We start from the raw sequence: 14,706 nt of genomic DNA, 5'->3' as shown, positions 1-14,706 counted from the left end.
AATTCTCTAATTTTTTGATGTGTTTTTAAAATAATATTTTAACTATATATATTTATTATTATAAATCGAGAAAAAATAAATTTTATTAATAATATTATTGGTTTTATCATTCGATCAAATTTGCCTGGAAATCATGTAAAATAATATGTTTTAATAAAAAAAAAACTTCTTTCCTTCCTCTATCATTTTGATTAAAAGAGAAGGCTTTTCTTTCTTTTTCCAATGTCAACTTATTTATTTGAAAAAGGTTATTAAAATTAATTTCTTAGAGAAATACATAAAATAAAATATTATATGCTTCAACTGTTGTATGGTACACAATTAAAAAATAAATTCTATGAGCATAATTTAATAAAATATATTTTTAAATCATGTTAATCAATCATCAAAATTTGACATTTCAATCGAACGAACCCAATAAGATAATATAATAAATAATCTTACATTTTAATAATTTTATAATTTTTTTTAATTAATTACAAAGTTTATTCAGAATTAAACATCCATAAGCATTGACTTAAAATTGTTAATGCTCTTTTTTATTATTATTAATGTAAACAAAGCTATAAATGCTCTAATTTTCTATTTTTAATAGTTTTTTTGATGTTATATTTGTACATCAATACGATAATATCAGTCCTTCAAGGAAAAGCAGTAAGAAAGAAAAATAAGAACACACAGATTTTACATGAAAAACCCTCTTATCGATAAAAATTACAAAAAGAGGAGAAAAAATTTACTATTGTTAAAAAAAAACAATATAAAAAATTTGTGGTTATGCACAATTTTTAAAGGTTAAACAACTCTAGCATGTGTATATATATTTTTACTCAACATTTACTTTTGTACCCAAAAAAGATATAGTATAAAAAAGTAAATTTGATATTATTATAATGGAGTTTTTCTTAAAACAAATGTCTAAGAACAAAAATTGATGAAACTTTAATATTCCATTTATGATTTAATTGTTGCATAATTTTTTTTATAATTTTTTTATAATATAGTTTTTTATTCACATAGTGACAAAATTTTAGTGTATATATATCCCTTTCTATATGCATGAATCACAATATATATATGTGATTTGTTCATGCATGAAGGAATAAATATTCCTTATAATTGCACGATTATCCATTACGAACAAGTTTATATTTTTGAGGCCAGTGCTGGCTTTGTTGGGGGTTGAGAAACTACAAGCTATAGAATATAATACGGATACTGAAATAGCATTGTTTGACATCATAATGATGGATGAAAAAATTATTATTATTTTAACATTTGTGTGTTATTGGATCATTATTTATGGTTGAATTTTTAATTTTACAAACAATGTTAAAAAATTGTTGTATATTTCATTTAATTGGAGAAAAAAGAATTTAAATTTACAGGTTTTAATTGTATTATTATTCACAGTAGTGAATTTAGGGGCTGCCAGGGCTTTAGTCCCCTTAAAATGATTTTTTTTTCATACAGTTCATTTAAAATTTTTAAAATTTAAATTTAATAAAAATAAAATTATGTTTTAGCTCCTTAAAATATAAAAATTTGATTTAATCCTTTAAAAATTATAAAGATATAATCTATTAAAATGGTAAAATTACATTTTTTTTATTGTAAAAGTTACAATTTAATTTTAACCTCTCTAAAAAACATTTATAATTTCACCCCTGATTATTGAAGCAATGTTCGGTGATGCGCAGAGAAAGGCATTGTATAGATTAATTATGATTTAATTTGTTTATTCTTTGTTTAAAGAAAATCTCCATAATTAATATATCAAATATAATTATCTTTTCTTGTTTTATTGTACAATTAAAAATATCTATATGTTTTAAGGGAAAAACTTCAAAACTATATATAAATTTTGGTCCAACATGCAATGTTATACCATGAAATTTAATTTTATGTCTTTTTATATATGGAATGTTGATTTGGTTCAATTTGCAATGTTATACCATGAAATTTAATTTTATGTCTTTTTATATATGGAATGTTGATTTGGTTCAATTTTCACGTACAATTAACATCGCTATCGATATATCATCATTACATATTATATATCAAAATAATTATACTTATCTAATATACAAATAAATTGATGTCTTTATTTCTTTAAATGTATGCAATTGAATTTGTAATATCCTGATTTTGGGCCTAGTCGGAATAGTGGTTTCGTGACCACAAAATCCGAGATAGAAATAATTATTTTATGATTATTTTTAGGTCTATGATATGATTGCATGATTGTGTGAAAATTTCGTGAAGAAATTTTATGCATAAAGTGCTTAAATTGAAATTAGGGACTAAATCGAATAATTTGTAAAACTTGCATTCTAGAAGTTTCTAGTATGAGATTGTTTTGAAATATTAATTAGGAGGTCTTAAATAGCAATTTTACCAATTTCTAAGTCTATGGACAAAAATTGGACATGGATGGAATTTTTGGAAAGTTTAGTAGTAAGGGCATTTTGGTCATTTAGGGGTAAAATGAATTAAAATACAAAATTAAAAGCCAATTTTGCTCATCTTCAACCCCATGGCCGAATATAGCAAGGAGAAACCATGGCTAGGGTTTTGTCAAGCTTCCAAGCTCAATTGTAAGTCCGTTCTAGCCTCGTTTTTAATGATTTTTACGTTTTTGGAGTCTTGGTAGCTCGATTAAGCTTATGCTAGCAATAATTTAACCTAGGGTTCATATTTGAAAAAATACCCATAGGTTAAATTTGTGTATTTTGGTGTTTTATGATAGAATATGAGGTTTTAAATTATGTTAGACAACTTGTACTACTTGGTTTTAAGCGAAAACTAGCAAAAGGGTTTAATCGGTAAAAATACCTAATAGTCATAAGTACATGTTAGAGTGAGAATTTGATGTTTCCATAGAAGGGAAAAATGATCAGTATGTCATAAAACATAAGAAAATAGGTTGAAGTTTAATTTACGAGCTTTGGGGCAAAAGTGTAAATATGCAAAAGTTTAGGGGCAAAACTGTAATTTTTCCAAAATATGATTTTGGGTCAATTTGAATAATGTGAGTCCTAATTAGACTATATTTTAAATGATAGATTAAGGAAAACTGAAATTCGGGCTAAAATAGGGAAAATACCAAGTTGTGGACGAAATGGTAAAAGTATCCATTTTCGCATACGAGATAAGTTCATGTGTAAATGTAGTAACATAATTGTCATTTTAAGCAATTTAATGTTGTTTATATGATATGATGCTGATTATTATCATGAAATATTATGCTTTGTGGTTATTGTTGAATAATATGTAATTATGTGAATTACTTGATGAGTATGAACTATCACCGAAGTATCAATTTTGATATTCCGTGGAAGATGGTAAAGATGTGTGATCGAGGAAAACGCCCGTTTGAACCTTAGGAATAGAATAGGATACAAGTGACATGTCACTAGGATGGTTGAGCATCCGAACTCGTTGAGTTGAGTCTGAGTTCACTTATGGATGCAAATGTCCGAACTCGTTGAGTTGAGTCCGAGTTCGAGAAATGTAACTAGGCATCCGAACTCGTTGAGTTGAGTCCGAGTTCACTTATGGATGCAAACGCCCGAGCTCGTTGAGTTGAGTCCGAGTTCACTTATGGGCGGGTTGCATGGTAGCTTGGCTACATATGTGGCACTTATGTGCAAACTTTCCATGTATCCGAATTATATTCCGACGTGTTCAACGGGTAAAATTCTACTCAAATGGAGGAATACTCGAGATGAAAGGGACATATTGGTAAGTGTTGTGAAATGGTACTTTGAACAGGTATGTACTTAACCCTCGGGTTGAAAAATCGATATAACAACAATTTGGTAAGATGATAAATGAAAATATGATATGAATGTCTTGGTGATGATTATGCAAATGATGTTTTATGTTTGCTTATATGGTTATGTTACTTGCTATTTGCATGTGAGCTTACTAAGCATTTATGCTTACTCCATCCTTTTCATTCCTTGTAGTTTTGACAAGCCAGCTCGGAAATCGGGAACGGTCGGAGGTTCACTCACACTATCTGTATACCATCTTGGCATAATGGCTTGTATATTTTGAGTATGGCATGTATAGCATTATAATCATTTTGTATATATGGTCTTATGATATGGTTATTGAGTGGTATGGAAATGCTTGGTAATGATTATCCATTGGAATGACTAATCATGATCATATTTGGTGTTATGTATGTCAAATTGCTAGCTAATCCATGGAAACCATGAAATGGGTAAAATTTACCATAAAATAGATTCAGACAGCAACAGTGATGTGAGTTTGAAAAATCATTAAAAATAGTAGAGATACAATTAGATGATGAATAAAATATAGAATTGAAGAATTATGAGTCTATTTTCATATGGATGGAACAAAACAAGTATATGAGTTATATTTTATGAGATGTTTAAATTTTTGTGAAATAGGGCCAGAGCGATTTCTGGATCCCCTGTTCTGACTTTAAAAATTTATCATAAATTGTACAAATATAATTAGAAGTCATTCTTTATATGTAAAGATTCCTTATTGAGTCTAGTTTTAATAGAAACAAACTTCATAGTCATTGAAATTTTTTATAGAGAGATATCTAATTCGTAATACACAGATATTAGAGTAGTTGAACCCTGAAACAGGGGAGACTTTAACTAATAAACTATACTAATTGGCCCAACCAAAAATTCTAGAAAAAATTAGTAAATAGATATATAAGTCTAGATTTAGGGAAAATTTACGGATCTTGATTTTGAGTTTCATAACTCGAGATATGAATTTTTAAGCGACTATGACGCAGATTGTTAGCTTGACTGAAAATTTTAAAAATAAATTGTTTGAGCTGTTTAAGTAATGAATTAAGTCTGTTAACACCTCGTGTTCGACTCCGGCGACGGTCTCGGGTACGGGGCGTTACATTTTATGGTATCAGAGCAGGTTTAGTCGGTTCTCGGACTAACCTAGCAAATTTGTAAAAGTTTAGCTATACATGCCACTGATCTGTGATAGTGTGATGTCTTCCGAAGCGTATGAGTACCGTCTTATTTAGACAGGGTACTCTCCAACCGAGCTGCGCCGACCATGTTCAATGTTATGTGAAGGTATTTGAGTAAAATTATGATTATGATAAGTCTCGGTTCAGAAAAGTATGAATAAAAGTTTATGATACATATGTGATGAATATCCATATTTGCTTCATGCTCATATGATGTAGTGTATATGGCTTACTTGATAAGATGAACGGAATAAATAGAAAGTAGTAGAGGTATGAATAAAAGTCATAATATTATGATATGAATGAAAATGTCATTGTCTTGATTTGGACATCGAACGTTGATGAATGCTAATGATATATAATTTTTATGAGATAAAGGATTATAATGAAATGAACTTATCTATGTTAAATTGTTGGACTGAATTATATGATTGTAATGATATGTACATGATGATGCACGAAATGAAAGTTGTGATTGTGATGCAAATATCTATGTTTGTTTGGCCTTATATGATGTCATGAGCATGAATTAATTTAATTAAATGAATGGATAAGTAAAGCTATCTAGAAAACATAAAATTTATGCATAAGTATATTGTCTAAATGGGACAATAGGAAAATTGGTGTAAGCCAACATGAATGTGTATGTATAAGAAAGTCGAGTCAGAGGTCCTACAACCCCTCCCCCTTACCAAAGTGGTACTTATAATGGAATTTCATGAGATTTGTATTGAATAAGTTTCCGGTTGAGAACCCAAAGAGTTCAGTGATAGAATAATTATAAGTATGATCAGAGATTGAAAATGAGCTGATAAGTAAAGTCAGAGCCAGTAAAGTATCGGATTGACGTAAAGATTATTGGAGTTATGCACTGTCCCAGTTAGAAAAATTCTCCTTGGTAAACCGAATTACTCAGGTGCAAGGTCGAGAAAAGTGTAAATCGAAATTTATTCAGAACTGGCATTCTTTAGTGAATGGTTTAATATGAAATTTGTGACGGCAGAACTAGTTGGGGAAATGATATTTGAAATGTGAACTATCTGAGTGTGACAGTTATGACTGGACAGATTTAGCAGTCTCTTTTGAGATGTTCTATGTGTTTACCCGTTCTCAAAAATATTTCTATGGCTATTGATCTTCTGAAGAAATTCTTGTTATATGGGAATGTCTTCTAATTCTGGTGTTGGATGAAAGCATTGGTAGTCTGACTGGTTTATAATTTATATTGCTCTATTTCATCGGGTATTCTATTTCATTTCGTCTGATAAGAATTGATGAGAGAATACGTAAGATATTATGTTTCTGTTTCTTCTACTTGATGCTTCATCTGATATATATGTATGAGAAGATATATTGTTCTTGTTATATTTGATTCCAGTGGGATTAAATGATGTTTTCTTTTGGACTTTCTTTCTTTGAAGAATTATCGGGGTATTCTGTATTTTCTCTATGAGTTTGGTTTTCGATTCTCCGGCATAGTATCATATCTTGGGTTTCTTTATCCTGGATCTCTTTATTCTGGATTTCTTTATTCTGGGTTTCTCTGTCTTGGATTTCTTTAGGTTTTCTTGTTATCTTTGTTCCATAATTTGTCAATTAAGACTCATGTTCGAAGTGCGTTCTTCAGCTCGTGATAATCATGTCAAATATGACTATACTTCTAATTTGATCTTGGTAATGTGGTGATTTTAGTATTGGGATTTTTTCTAATTTCTATATAAGGATTTGACATCAGTAAAGGCATAGGTGATAAAAGCGCGAGTTTCAGTCGGTATGGTGAATTATTTATTTGAAAGATTTCATGTGACAATTATGTCAGGATTATTTTTCTCAAGTCTGATAATAGAATTTCATTTTGTACAGATAAAAGAGTAAATAGTCTGAACGAGAAATGTATATTTATTAGAAAGAGTTGGATATTAGTTAAAGTCACTATGAATGATAAGGTTTTCGTCTTGTGAAAGCTGAAAAGTTTATTACATGTTGACAAAGTTTGGATAGATGAGAATATTGGTAACCGAAGCGTCTGAACTAGACTAGTCTACATTGAGTAAAGACTTCCTGACTTTCAGTAATGTACTGTTGTATGAATTGTGATGTGTTTCAAGACAGTGAGGTAATGTGATAGTTTAGAGCATTCGATGTTACATAAAATCGGAGTTGTTAAAGGGGTTAAAGCCGAACATTGGGATCTATCAAAATTATCCTTGTCAGTGTTGATATTGGGATGAAAATGAGAAGGATTATTCTTGAGGCCATATCAGAAATATTTCCATGGCGGAAAGAGGAAAATGTGATGTATCCTATTGTTAAATGTTTGGCGAGATCTATAAATCATATATGTATTGAATGAATTCCTACTCATCAGATTCATGGAATTTCAGGTCTCTTTGATTGTTGGATTTCTTGGAATTCCGGTCTCCATTAAATCAAGTTGAGATCTGGGTTTTATGTCATGATATCATGGGAAACTGAGAAGGGTTGAAAATTTAAGAACAGTTGAGAGTTGAGACTGTAAGCTTTTAGATCATATTAGAAATTAAAGAGATGTATTGGAGGTACAGCCTAAGTGAAAGTTTTTCGGCACCGAATATGAGATTAAAAGTGAAGACCACTTTTCTGGTAAGATTTTCGGGGACGAAAATCCCTAAAAGGGGGGAGAGTTGTAATATCCTGATTTTGGGCCTAGTAAAAAAAGTGGTTTCGTGACCACAAAATCCGAGATAGAAATAATTATTTTATGATTATTTTTAGGTCTATGATATGATTGCATGATTGTGTGAAAATTTCGTGAAGAAATTTTATGCATAAAGTGCTTAAATTGAAATTAGGGACTAAATCGAATAATTTGTAAAACTTGCATTCTAGAAGTTTCTAGTATGAAATGAAATTGTTTTGAAATATTAATTAGGAGGTCTTAAATAGCAATTTTACCAATTTCTAAGTCTATGGACAAAAATTGGACATGGATGGAATTTTTAGAAAGTTTAGTAGTAAGGGCATTTTGGTCATTTAGGGGTAAAATGAATTAAAATACAAAATTAAAAGTCAATTTTGCTCATCTTCAACCCCATGGCCGAATATAGCAAGGAGAAACCATGGCTAGGGTTTTTCAAGCTTCCAAGCTCGATTGTAAGTCCGTTCTAGCCTCGTTTTTAATGATTTTTACGTTTTTGGAGTCCTGGTAGCTCGATTAAGCTTATGCTAGCAACAAATTTCACCTATGGGTATTTTTTCAAATATGAACCCTAGGTTAAATTATTGCTAGCATAAGCTTAATCGAGCTACCAGGACTCCAAAAACGTAAAAATCATTAAAAACGAGGCTAGAACGGACTTACAATCGAGCTTGGAAGCTTGAAAAACCCTAGCCATGGTTTCTCCTTGCTATATTCGGCCATGGGGTTGAAGATGAGCAAAATTGGCTTTTAATTTTGTATTTTAATTCATTTTACCCCTAAATGACCAAAATGCCCTTACTACTAAACTTTCCAAAAATTCCGTCCATATCCAATTTTTGTCCATAGACTTAGAAATTGGTAAAATTGCTATTTAAGACCTCCTAATTAATATTTCAAAATAATTTCATACTAGAAACTTCCAAATGCAAGTGATTTTGGGCCTAGTCGGAATAGTGGTTTCGTGACCACAAAATCAGGATATTACAGAATCAAAATTAAAATTTAATAGATATATATACACCACAATCAAAATTTTATGTATATAATTACATCAACTCAAAATTTATGTATTAAGTTATATATTAGATCAAAATTTATGTATAATTTTGATATTTATGTCAAATAACTTTGTGCTCAATGGACTTTTCTTTTATGGGCCACTATTGGCCCAAGACCCTTTGACAAAATCCGTTAATTAATGCTCGAAATTATAGCCGTTACAAAAGCCAACAGCTCAAAAAGAAATTCAAAATTTTTTTACCATAATCTCCCCCCCCCATAAAGCTACCATGGAAGGAAACCGTTTCAGTTTCTTTCTGATTAAACCCAGAAAAAAAATCCAAGAAAATGGCGATAGAAGAACCAAAACAAACATCACAAGATTCGAAGCAGGCAAACCCTAATGAAAATACCCAAAATGTTGATGCTTTATTGTTTAGTCCCAGATTCAAATCCGCGGCTGCCATGGCTGGGTGGGACGAGGAAGCCCTAATCGTCGCTACTCTCGTCGTCGAAGACACTCCAGATCGACAATCTAAACACAAGAAACGCTCTGATTTTGTATTTAAAACCCCACCATCCACCAATTCAAGAAGGTAATTTGATAAATAGATAATCCCAAAATATTATAAATCAGTCCCTTTGTTTGCTTTTTTATTTTATTTATTAGTGATATCAATCCCCCCCCCAAAGGAAACGTAGGGTTCAGAGAAGGAGTCCCATTTCAACTCCTGTTGCTCCATTAAAGCTTGATGAAGAAGAAAATTCACAACAAGGTGTTTAATTTGATCTTTTGCTTCTTAGAATCTTTGTTGAGAACGTAAAAGAAAACTGGGTTTTTATTGAATTATGTATGTTGCTTAGAGTGTAAGGAGGAGTCAGTGGAACAAAAATTTGATGTGAAAGCTGAGAGGAACACAGAAGTAAATGAACCATTAGAACAGACCCCTGATGTTTCTTGCTCCAGTCCAAGTCCAGCTCTTCAGTGTATGGATAAACTTAGAGAAGAGCTTTCTTGTGCTGTAAGAATCTTTAGATACTTTTCTATATAGTTCAACTTGTTCAGCTTTGATTGATTAAAGATGATGGATTGATCTTTTTTTATCTTATTGATATTTTCTTGGTAGATTTGTTTGGATATCTGCTATGAACCAAGTAGCACTCCTTGTGGACACAGGTAAAAATAAGATCCAATTTCATAATCTAATCCAGAAAACCAAAATCCGATATCTGGAATGGTTTTTTGATTGACTTTTGTCTCTTTAGTGAAATCCTTTTCTCTTTAATTATAGTTTCTGTAAGAAATGTTTGAGATCCGCTGCAGATAAATGTGGGAAAAGATGCCCAAAATGCAGGCAGATAATAAGGTAAAATCCGTCCAAGGCCCCGATTCCCAGCTATAAATCAACATCATTTTAATGAACCTTGGCGCTTATATAATTCCTCTTTGCATATGCAGAAATGGAAGATCTTGCATTGTGAACACAGTTCTTTGGAATACAATACAGCTTTTGTTTCCCAACGAGGTTTCTGAAGCAAGGAAGTCTGCTGCCGGAGCCTTAAATAGTCAGGAAGTTGAGCGTGGAAGTCCGGAGAGTGGAAGGCGAAGTAACAGAAGGGCTCGAAGTGTTAGACCTCCATTGGTCATCTCTACCAGAGATGCAGCTTTGGCTTTTAGGCAGCAGAGTGAGGATCTTTCGCGGTTAGAAAGCACGAGGACAAGAAGAGGGACACCAAGCCAAAGTGAGGATGTTGCATTAGCTTTAAGGTTGCAAAGAGAGCAATCCATGGAGTCTTTTCGGCGGATTCGTCAGCAAACAAGAATCCCAACCCCTCTTTCTTTAGCTAGAGCAAATTTGAGAGCAATGGCTTCTCGAGCCATTAACATTCATAGGTGAGACCCGGCCCCGTAACTCACAATAATCAAACTTTGTAGTTAGTTCTTTCTTTCATCTTTTAAGATTTCATCCATCGTCTATGAAAAGCTTATTGGATTGGTTGAGTTTAGCATTTTGTTAGTTGTTGATAGCAGCATCTTCTAGTATTATCAAAATTTGAGAAACTCAGTTGCTTTCAAATGGTAGAAATACAGTATCAAACAGTAGCTGAAGTAGATGGATAATGTTATTAAGATGTCCCCATCAAAGCTTGAGTAGAAAATAAAGTGTCCCAAGTCTCCAACTTTAAACTGTCATTTAGTTCAAGTTTGATATTCATACAGCTATTTCAACATGCTTTGAATAGGATAAGAAGTCTGCCATTGCCAAATCTTTCCTCTAATGAAAATAACTTGGTAACTTCAACCAGCTTTTGGTAACATACATGGCAAACACATAGGTGATTTAGGGGGTGATTGTTCCATCAGATTGTGGAGGAGGTTTGAATCCTTGTCGTTTGTCCTCTACGTTTTGAACTCTCCCTCAAAGATGCTTCCTTTATAGGGGCGTATCAACCAGAATATCACGATTCACACCAATGTTTATAGTATTGTCCGTTTTAGCTCACTGGGGGCTTCAAGATTTTGTCAACAAAACCGCCTCGAGATACATGGCTCTTCCATAGGATCATGACACGGGATGCGTCACGGTCCGTGCATGCTCTTTAGCCTCTCCAAGGCAGGCAAAGCTTTTGAATATGAAATGATGCAATGATGCCCAGGGTTTCTACTTACTTGCAAATGGTATTTAAATGAAAATTGGGAGTTTATTTTGCGGAAAACCAACAAAGGGACTGAAATAAAATTATTGTCTTGTCAACAATGGAAAAGACATTGGGCAAAACAAAAACAACTAAGCATTGGAATATATACAAGGTACTGCCAGCGAGGAGTTTTTAAACTTATTTTCAGCATTGGTAAAGTCACAATGTTGTAGGATTAGTTTGATGTCCTTATTCTTAAAGAATCATCCATTGTCTCCCAAACACCAATCACTTATACGTGTTTCAAAAATGTTTTTGATCATCTCTTTCAATTTTTCCCATATTTACAAGTGTTTCTTATGTCCGACACTCAGCCCAAATCGAAATCCGGGTAACATAGGTGGTTGCCATTGCTATTTTAACAGAGTGGTTCATTGAATAAAATTTTATGATGAAAAATAGTGTACATTCCAATTCACAGCTCACTAATCTATTATCATACAAAAAGAACAAAACAGGAAATGGGATAGACATTACTAGATGATGAATTAGTGAAAAACAAAGAATGCACTCTATTATCCCCATCCTTTGTTTGGCATCCTTGCATCATTTTCTTTTTTTGACCAAAAACAGAAATGATGCTTGGCCCCGAGTCTTTTTTTTTCTACGTTTAGAACTTCCTACCTAATACGAGAACTCATGACCTCGCAATGAGATGTATTTCTTAACCCAGATAGCAATGTCCTCGGCACAGGCCTGAGCCTGAGGTGTATTTAGAAGCATGTCAAGGGATGCAAATTCGTGAACTGCATCTTTATACTCAAGAACAGGTGCATCGACATTTACCTTGCGAAGAGCCTCTGAGTAAGCAATAGCTCGGTCTCTCATCCAGTCATGTTCCGCTACAACCGTTAGTGTCGGGGGCATGAACTTCAAAGGGGGGCCCCTGTCTGGGACGAGTGGATTGGCAGCGGGGTGGTCGAGGCTGAACTCTTCCTCGGGGAAAAAGAGTTTCCATGCAAGTAAGCACATTGACTTGTCATAGAAGTAGGAGTTTGCCAAATTTATTTCGGACCGTGTCGGAACATTTCCTGTGAAGAATGGGTACATTAAGACCTGTGCTACAACCTTGACAGGATCCAGAAGCCTTCCAGCCTTGACGGCTTTGCGTGCCACATAATCCGCAATGTTAGCTCCACAACTCATTCCAAGCAGAACACATCTGTTTCAACAATATCACAATTAAAGATCAGGCAAAATAACTTTTTATAAAAGATAGAAGAGGAGAATATTTCACGGTTATAGAACACGGAACAACAACTTCAAAAGCCTCTACAACCAACCGGAAAGAGCAATCGGGCTCGAGACACACTTCAGATATCAAAGACTTATTGCCAAATTTAAATGATACTCGAGAGCACAATCACAAGTTATGTTATCAAGCTAAATTACTTTCGAAAAGTTTTACAACTGAAACCTCATTTACAAGTATGCATTCTACCTGTATCTATCTAACCAAATCTTACAAATTCAGGCTTATAACAAATCACATTTCCCTATTCAAGATGTACTTCCTAGTCCCAACCATCTCAACCGAATAAAAGAAAGCAATGAATGCGTATCGAATCTACACCCGCATCATCGCAACAAATATAAAACCAATAAAAGATTGAATATTTAACTACATTTCATATATCGGCATTGAACGAATTTAAGCTTATAGAGTCAAATTTCCGTGATCAGATTTCACTATCTAATCCCAATCCTTTTAACCAAATTGATGAATAAACACAACAAATCTAACAAAAAAACAACAATGACAATAAAAGATCACAGATTCACAGCATAAATCAACTAAAATCAAAGATCACAGCATCACATTCGTGCCCGAGACAGATATTGTCAGATTTTTCTAAGTTTTTAAAGGATGCTTGGGGGTTAACTGCCCACCACTTTTTCAACCAAGTGAATTCATTAATGAAAACAAAATGAAAACTTTTTGTTAAAAAAAAAAAAAAGACAACCTTGATGGATCTCCATGAGCAGCCAACCATGGCTCAACCATAGAAGCCCCAAAAGCATCCACAAGATGTCTCTGAACTTGAGTCTTGGTAAACTCTGCTCCAACCCCTAGCGCCCCACTCCCCATAGACTTACTACACTCAGCTAAATTCGCTTGCTTTGCTAACCAATACAACACCTTCAATCCATCCTCAAAAGCCGCCGGATACTTATTCTCCGGCGCCAACCTGTAACCGACCGCCACGATTATAACATCGCATAGTTTCGCTATCCTCCGACAAAATATATCGTTAGCTACCGAGTCATTACTCCCACTCACCCAACCGCCGCCGTGGAACTGTAACATTATCGGCAGTCTTCGACAATTTTGAGGTAATGGTTAATAACCTCGGTAGACATTATTGTCGGATCTTAAATTCGACCCTTCAAGACTGCTCCTTCTAGAATCATTAGTCGGGGCTCCGATATTTGGATAACTATTCCTACGGTGATTAAGGGAGTCGGACTCATCCTGTTGAGATGATCCGGGCTTGGATTTGGGTTCGGGTGGGGAAAGGGACGATTCAGGGAGGAAGATCCGAACCGAAAGGGCCGTGGAAGGGTCGATGTGGATGTCTTTAGTGGCGATACCGTCAGTGAAAGAAGGGTTGGCGGCGGAAACGGATTCTTCGGGTCGGGTCGTGACACCGTACGGGTTTGATGATTCGTCGACATGGGTTTGGATACGATTCTGCAAACGGTGCTTCAAGAGGAACTTGAAGAATACACTGTATAATTTTACAGCTATGCTTGGCATTTCCCTTAAAGATCCACTCTTTGATGGGAAAAAAAAAATCCGGGTCTTGAATTTTTTTCCGGGTTCTTCTTGACGAATTTGCAGAAACCGGAAAATAGTAAGACTCAAATACTCGAAATTTTTTTTCTCTTCTGTTCTCTTTTAGCTTCTGAGTTGTGGAGACTGGGTTTAAGCCTGAGGTAAATTCATGGTTTAGGAGAGGGAAAGTTTGAAACTTGAAATGATTAGTTATTGATTGAAAATTCACATGTGAATTAGGTTATTAGGGTTTCCAAACTCGGGAATTGCTCAAGCATTGGGTTTCAAATGGCTAATTGTTGCTTGAAATTTAATTTTTTTTTCAATGGCAAATCACATGCAAGTAAGCAGCAACTTTTTTAAGCTGCTTTAATTTTTTTAAATTTAACTTTATTTTTAGTGCTAGGTTGCTATACCGTATGATTATTCTAGTGAAACCATGAGAAAATTTAAATCATAAGTTGTACTTTTATGACAAAATTGACCTTTGAAGTTGAAAGTACAACAACTGGAAAGGTGGATTTTGTAATTTGATTGTAGACACTAAAATGTATGAAATTTGATAAG

The 14,706-nt window shown here is 33.5% G+C and overlaps 1 protein-coding gene and 1 pseudogene across 2 annotated transcripts; one reads left to right on the top strand and one right to left on the bottom strand.

The window, feature by feature from the left end:
- Nucleotides 1-8,910: 8,910 nt before the first annotated feature.
- On the top strand, nt 8,911-10,851 carry LOC107924720 (DNA repair protein RAD5B). Of its 2 annotated transcripts, none has more exons than XM_016855293.2 (6): nt 8,911-9,259; nt 9,366-9,439; nt 9,528-9,685; nt 9,791-9,840; nt 9,956-10,030; nt 10,123-10,851. In XM_016855293.2, exons 1-6 carry the CDS (start codon nt 9,012-9,014, stop codon nt 10,559-10,561), a joined length of 1,044 nt encoding a protein of 347 aa, XP_016710782.1. In that variant the 5' UTR covers nt 8,911-9,011; the 3' UTR covers nt 10,562-10,851. The 2 variants fall into 2 exon arrangements, with proteins under 2 accessions (XP_016710782.1, XP_016710781.1); XM_016855292.2 differs by having other exon boundaries at nt 8,918-9,259; nt 9,357-9,439.
- Nucleotides 10,852-11,733: 882 nt separating this feature from the next.
- Nucleotides 11,734-14,336, bottom strand: LOC107924719 (probable carboxylesterase 11; annotated as a pseudogene).
- Between the last annotated feature and the right edge of the window lie 370 nt (nt 14,337-14,706).

The sequence above is a fragment of the Gossypium hirsutum genome, chromosome A11, assembly GCF_007990345.1.
Source record: "Gossypium hirsutum isolate 1008001.06 chromosome A11, Gossypium_hirsutum_v2.1, whole genome shotgun sequence".
Classification (NCBI taxonomy): domain Eukaryota; kingdom Viridiplantae; phylum Streptophyta; class Magnoliopsida; order Malvales; family Malvaceae; genus Gossypium; species Gossypium hirsutum.
Note: the sequence above shows the minus strand (reverse complement) of the source record. Positions and strands in the feature narration are given on the sequence as shown.

Bases quoted from the DNA above. Each gene is read 5' to 3' on its own strand.
- LOC107924720 (XM_016855292.2), top strand. From the start codon at position 9,012: ATGGCGATAGAAGAACCAAAACAAACATCACAAGATTCGAAGCAGGCA. The intron at 9,440-9,527 runs GTGTTTAATTTG...TATGTTGCTTAG, and splicing joins AGAAGAAAATTCACAACAAG to AGTGTAAGGAGGAGTCAGTG. The intron at 9,841-9,955 runs GTAAAAATAAGA...CTTTAATTATAG, and splicing joins AGCACTCCTTGTGGACACAG to TTTCTGTAAGAAATGTTTGA.